The following is a 6467-nucleotide window of genomic DNA, read 5'->3' on the forward strand; positions in this document are numbered from 1 at the left end:
CCTGAAAACTGCAGCTGAGGTAGACCATCCAGCCTGAAAACTGCAGCTGAGGTAGACCATCCAGAGGCTGCTTAGCTTTCAGTCATTCGGCTTAGTCTTCTTTCTATTTGCCTTTTCTTCATCAGATCCTTTTCGTTTCTCATCTCTTCATCCAGTAAAGCTCTTAGTTAAACCGTGTTTAAATGGTGACAAACTAACTCATTGTGATACCCCCCCCCCTTATTTTAGATCTGTAGACTGCTATCTGTTTTCTTATTTTAAGAAAAAAAGACCTATTTAGATGTATTTTCCAGTCTTTAGGTAGAGTTTCCTGTTGAACCAGAAGCTGGCAGAGACCAATGGAGTCGTTGTCTCTGAGTTTACAAAGCAAGGTGTGTTTGTCGACACTCATAGAGCCACTGTACTCTCTGGCACCAGAACCAGCCGCCTCCAGCTGCAGTGGACTCCTGCCAGCTCTCTACACAAACACCATCTGCACCATCCAGACCACAAGTCACTTACTCTTCGTCTACAAACAGGTTTTATTTGTCTTTTTAACTGCCTGTATCCATGGAACATCTGCTGGGCCAGCATACCCTGGTAGAAGCGCCCGCTGGGGTTCATGGTAGCAGCTTCAGAGACGGCCAGCCACACCACTGTGTCGGCCCCCTGCTCTGGGCTCCGTAGACTGTCCTTCATGGAGCGATGGAAGTCCGGCATGGCGTTGGCCACCGCTGCAGCAGACGGACAGAGGCCCACACAAACACATTAGATGCAGAAGGAAGGAATGACAGAGTATTATATGGGGGGGGGGGCTAACCTGGAGTATCCACCCAGCCAGGATGCATGACAGAGAAGTGGATGTTAGTGTGAGTCTTTGCCAGCTGCTCCGTCATCACCACCTGCTGCCTCTGGAAAACAGGTTTGCACCAGGAATTATACTTATCCCAAAGAAAGCTTCACACAGACCTGATCATCCTCAGCTTCTCAATCAGGCAGAGACCACAGCTTTCGCAGTCCTTCGCGTCTGACAGGTCGTTATGGGAACTCCACCCATAAGAGAATTAGACTGTCATAAAACATTTCTGGACTTTTTCCCACCCTCTTTATCTACAGAAGCAGTCTACAGAAAGCAGTCTACATATCTACAGATGGCAGTCTACATATCTACAGATGGCAGTCTACATATCTACAGATGGCAGTCTACATATCTATAGATAGCAGTCTACATATCTACAGATAGCGGTCTACAGATAGTAGTCTACATATCTATAGATAGCAGTCTACACATCTACAGATAGAAGTCTACAGATAGTAGTCTACATATCTATAGATAGCAGTCTACACATCTACAGATAGCAGTCTACAGATAGAAGTCTACATATCTATAGATAGCAGTCTACAGATCTACAGAAGCAGTCTGTCAGAGGAGGTATGTCCACCTTAGAGTCATCGTCCATTGCAGTAAATCGGACCCAGTAAAGTTCAACCGTTGGATTTCAGTCCGATCACTGAAGCTGATGACGATATTAAACTGGTATTGGTTCCAATGATGAAGAACATTCCAGAAAGATATCAGTGGAAACAGGTTGCCTCCACAGAGGCAGATCTATTCTGTCTATCTCTATAACAGATCTAAGGTTAAACATGTGGTGGTCTTGTTGTGGTCATTATTGAACCTGGATGGAATCTGAGCTGTGTGGGTCTCTGGAATCAGAGAAAAACCGGATCAGATCATTAATGAACCAATGTGCAGGTGGCGCAGTTAGCCCACACCACCCACCTATGGAGGTCTTAGTCATCGCCGCGGGCGACCCGGGTTCGAATCGGGTCTGTGGTCCTTTCCGCCATGTCTCTCCCCCCCCCTTCCTGTCAGCCTACTCTCCATCAAAATAAAGCAGCAGCTTATTGCTACTTTTCCAACAGTTTCCAGCTTTGGCCACTGAGGTAGAAAAACCGCCGTTCTGATCTCCATGACTTGGTGATGTTGGTTTGATGGAGGATCTGTTTGGTGACCAGCTGTGATCACACCGCCGACCGTCTTCTCTCGAGGAATAAACGCTCCTCTCACCTTGTGCTGAGCATAGACCATGGTTCCATCGTAGCGGCCTCTCTCAGACTGCAGGTTTCCTATCCTCAGCTTCTGGACCAACATTCCTCCTGAAGACACTGTGATCTGCACACAGAAGCAGGAGATCAACTCCAATCCTTACCGTTGCTTAATATGGTTGCTTTTTCCCAAAAAGGTCTCAGCGTTAGTAATGAAGCAGCCTGAGGGAATCAGACTGGGCTCCGACTCACCACTCGGGGGTCTGTGCTCTTCTCCAGTAAGGGAATCAGACTCTTGGTCAAAATGTAGACCCCTGTAAGTCACAGGACCACCATGACCACCCATCCCCCTGGTCAGCATTGTCTCTGCGCTTCGTCCCTGTCTGTGACTCACCAAGCACGTTGACGGCGAAGCTCTTCTCCAGTCCCTCGGCGTTCACGTCCCTCTGACTCATGATGGAACCTGCATTGTTGATCTGAGGAGAAGCACAGAAATGAGACGCTGCTCTGCTGAGGACAGGAAGGAGACCTGGACGTGTTTTACCAGAACATTGAGGGCCTTGAACTTCTTCTTGAAGCCCTCTGCAAACTCCCACACCTTCCTGGTCTCAGACAGGTCCAGGATGTGGACATAGACCTCCTGTAAGAGAGTTTGCTGTTTGGAAAGGTTGCTTCTAAGCATGTTCTGTTGCATTGCTCTGGGAGGAACGCTGTACCTTGTTTCCCGTCTCCTTGACGATATCGGCTCGGGCCTCCTCAGCTTTGTCCTTGTTCCTGCACACCATGTGGACTGTCCCTCCTGAGACATGGAACACATTTAATGAAAATTGGAAAACATCTGATAATGAAAAGAAATACTTGGATATGATTAAGTAACTCCAGACTAACTTTGAGATAATTCAGTTTATGACTGACTGGGTTAATCTAGATTCATTAAACTGGTTCTGATTGATCAGCTTTAACGGCTGAAAGCATCAGTCTGAATAACCTGTTTGATAAGAAGGAAAATACTGAAATAAATATAAAATATAAATATAAATATATATAAATATATTTTAATTTGTTGAAGGATGTTTTTACTCTCCTGATGTTTATCTTTGAGTTGTTTTTTCTGCTGCGTTATGAGCAGCTCCTCTTTTCAGCCATCAGCTTTTTTTATGTGAGTCCACATCAGGAGCTGGAACCAGTTTCTGGAACAGCGAACCAGTGGCTGCTGGTCCAGAACCAGCGCTGACACAGTAACAATAACAGAGCCTGAACTATGGGCACGTGTTTTAGCTTCCAGCAGGGTCCTAGGCCGTTATTCCAGCAGGAGGCGCTGCAGCAATCACTAAACTCACATCAGCTGGTTTTTGTTCTCATGCTAACTCTGCTTGCATGTCTTTGGTTTATTTGCTACTTAAAGAAGTTCTGCTTCATGGCGGCGGCGCTTTGCTTTGAACGCTGCAGCGCTCTGCCCTGATTGGACAGCAGCCTGGACCTTTGGTGTTGATACCAGCTTTGTTAAGCTTGGTTGGATCAATCGGATCAGCCAAGCAAATGATAAAACAGTCTGAGCAAACCTCATCAGCGGACAGAAACTCCAGAACAACGGCTGGTATCAGATACGATGACATCAAAGCACGTTCCTCCCGTTCTTTTAGCTTCTCTCCAACTTTCCTCAGATAATCTTTATCATTTCGGTTAGCATCAACATTTAAATACCACTAGCATGGGTATTCTTGCATGTCTTTTACTGGGCAATCAAACTAAAGTTTCTATGAGATCGATTCGTTTTCCCACAAAGGTTGTTTTTTACATTAGGTTCATAATATATCGATAAAAGATAAAACATTAGTAGAAACCCTTTCATCTGCAGCATCTTCTTTAAACCAGATCAGAACATTTGGTTCGGCAGGGTTCATGTCTAAGTTGATTTGCTGCAACTTTAGCAAAGTACCTCTTTTGGCGACGGCCATGGCGGTGGCTTTCCCGATGCCGCTGTTAGCTCCAGTGATCATGAAGGAGCGTCCAGCCACAGACACCTCCAGGTCCTTCTCCACAAAGTGCTTGGATGCTGAGAGGTGCCCATTCCTGCAACAGATCACCAACCACTTTATTAGATCTGCATCACATAGAATGGATGCATTTCTGTGGGGCTTGCTGACCTACTGGTTTGTGCTCCTGTTTGAGAATATGACCAGTTTCAGGTTTTAACCTCTGAGGCCGGCCTTCACAAGCTGTTTGCTAACAGTTATGTTTAGGGTTAGGGCATCAAAAGGTCCTCACTAGATATAGCAAGACGTGAGTGTGTGTGTGTGGGGGGGGGGGGTCACTGTATGTCCCTGCAGACTCTTACTGTAATGACACAATGAGTAGAGTGTGTCTGGGTGAGACTCCCCTGCTGTTTCAGGGATTCTGTTCAAAAGCATGTGTGGCACCGAAGACCTCAATTAGTCCTATTGTCCCTGATGAAGGGGGAACATGTGGGGGCTAAAGGCGCTAAGATGAAATGCCCCCACTGTTCCATGGTGTCATGCAGAGAGCTATTAGCGCGGGGTCAGAGCGGGTAGCCGGCAGCTCGCTGCAAGCAAAGATAACACAGAACAAAGAGGAGAAGGGAAACAATGACAAAAGCATGTCTTCATTGGGCCGAGCCTGCCAAGACCTGCTGAGGGGAGAAGGACGCCCAGACGTCTTCTCCATCATCTATACAGCCAGGAGCCCTCTGCCATGTCGCCATTTTTTTATTCTGACATCAATGTTTAGAAGGTTCCCCATAGATCAGATAAAATAAATGGATGTTATAAGAAGAATCTAATTGTCTGAATGATGCTGTTAAAAAGCTTCAAAATTCTTTTTACTGGAGCTCCAGATCAGACCGACCTCCAAGGATCCAAATCAAGGATTAGGAAATCAGTAAACAGCAGCCATGATGGATGATCATTTATGAACATTCTGGGCCTGATGATGGAATAGCTGCTCTAAATGAACTAACATCCTCATTATTAGTAATCATCTACTTATTCTTACACATTTTGTAGTTTTTCATTTTTAAAGACATCCATTTTTATCACAGGCAGAGGTGTGAGTTAACAAAGTACAAATACTTCATTACTGTACTTAAGTACACTTTTTATGTATCTATACTTTACTCCATTACTTATTCACTTCTGACTTCTACTCATTTTCACACCAGTATCTGTTCTTTCTATTCCGTACATCTTTAAACCAAATGTTCCTCGTTCCTCTTGGCTTCGGTTTAATGTTTCTAAATATCTATTTCCCGTCATGTGCTCCATCCAATGCAGATCATTGGCTCCGCCCACATCTAGTGAAAACTAGTGTGATTGGATGAGTCATAGAACGCAAACACTCATTGATTAGCTAAAGGAAATCATCAGAAGCAAGCAGGTGTTCTTCAAACTGCTAACGTGAATTGTCTATGCCATGCTACAATGTGGGATTCAGAAAAAGATGTTGAAATGTCTGAAAGGTCGGACACAGGCGAGAGCGTATCGGGAGACGGAGACCAACCAGACCTCCCTCATCCTTGGCCCTATCTCAGAGAATTTATAGAAATAGTCGTTAAAAATTAGCTTTCAATTCATATAGTGCCATCTGGCTGTTTTTATTAAAGGTTACTTTATACTTTTAAACTTTAGTAGTTTTTGGAGCACATACTTTTTCACTTTTACTTGAGTAAAGAGGTCAAGTTGATCCTTCAACTTTTACCAGAGTGTTTTTAAACTGCAGGATCTAAACTTCTACTGAAGTAACTAATGTGGGAACTTTTGACTCCTCTGATCACAGGAAGTTTTTCTATTAAAGCTAAAAATGGGAATTTTGCATTATCAGGTTTTCTCTAAACATCCAACTCGATGAGACAGCAGGAAGACCTCACACATCATCATCATCATCATCATCATCATCATCATCATCATCATCATCATCATCATCATCATCATCATCAGCATCATCATCATCATCATCATCATCATCATCATCATCATCATCAGCATCATCATCATCATCAGCATCACCTAAAAGACATAAAGAGGACTTACTTGGTGAACTCAGTGAGTCCTTTGAGGAACCAGGCGGAGTTTCGGTACAGAGACATTCTGCTGCTGCTGCTGCTGCTGAAGCGTCTCAGTCGGTCTGGTTCTTTCCTCTCCTTTCACTCTGAACAAAACCCCCCTGGAGCTCCACTGATTGAACATCCAGAGCTCCTCTCCAGCGGCCCCTAGTGACAACATGGAGAAACGCGTTCATTTAGAAGCTGATTAGTCAGTCACTTCATTTGGATGGGATTAAACTGATTTCAGATAATAAAGTAAAAAATCTTGGTGTTATTTTTGATCAGGACCTGTCATTTAAATCCCAGATCAAAGAGGTTTCTAGAATTTCCTTCTTTCATCTGAGGAATATTGCTAAAATGAGAAATCTCCTGTCCAGGG

The 6467-nt window shown here is 44.4% G+C and overlaps 1 protein-coding gene across 1 annotated transcript in view; it reads right to left on the reverse strand.

The window, feature by feature from the left end:
* LOC107103798 (dehydrogenase/reductase SDR family member 12-like) overlaps positions 1 to 6199 on the reverse strand; it is a 10758-nt gene extending 4559 nt beyond the window's left edge. Inside the window, exons 1-9 of the mRNA XM_015403626.1 lie at positions 6075 to 6199; positions 3968 to 4101; positions 2745 to 2827; positions 2573 to 2668; positions 2423 to 2504; positions 2281 to 2342; positions 2051 to 2155; positions 800 to 890; positions 576 to 713 (exon numbers count right to left, since the gene is read on the reverse strand). Coding sequence (XP_015259112.1) covers positions 576 to 713; positions 800 to 890; positions 2051 to 2155; positions 2281 to 2342; positions 2423 to 2504; positions 2573 to 2668; positions 2745 to 2827; positions 3968 to 4101; positions 6075 to 6130 — 847 coding nt within the window. The 5' untranslated portion in view covers positions 6131 to 6199. The remainder of the gene's footprint in view (positions 1 to 575; positions 714 to 799; positions 891 to 2050; positions 2156 to 2280; positions 2343 to 2422; positions 2505 to 2572; positions 2669 to 2744; positions 2828 to 3967; positions 4102 to 6074) is intronic.
* Between the last annotated feature and the right edge of the window lie 268 nt (positions 6200 to 6467).

Source organism: Cyprinodon variegatus, unplaced genomic scaffold (genome assembly GCF_000732505.1).
Source record: "Cyprinodon variegatus isolate N-32 unplaced genomic scaffold, C_variegatus-1.0 Scaffold1529, whole genome shotgun sequence".
Classification (NCBI taxonomy): domain Eukaryota; kingdom Metazoa; phylum Chordata; class Actinopteri; order Cyprinodontiformes; family Cyprinodontidae; genus Cyprinodon; species Cyprinodon variegatus.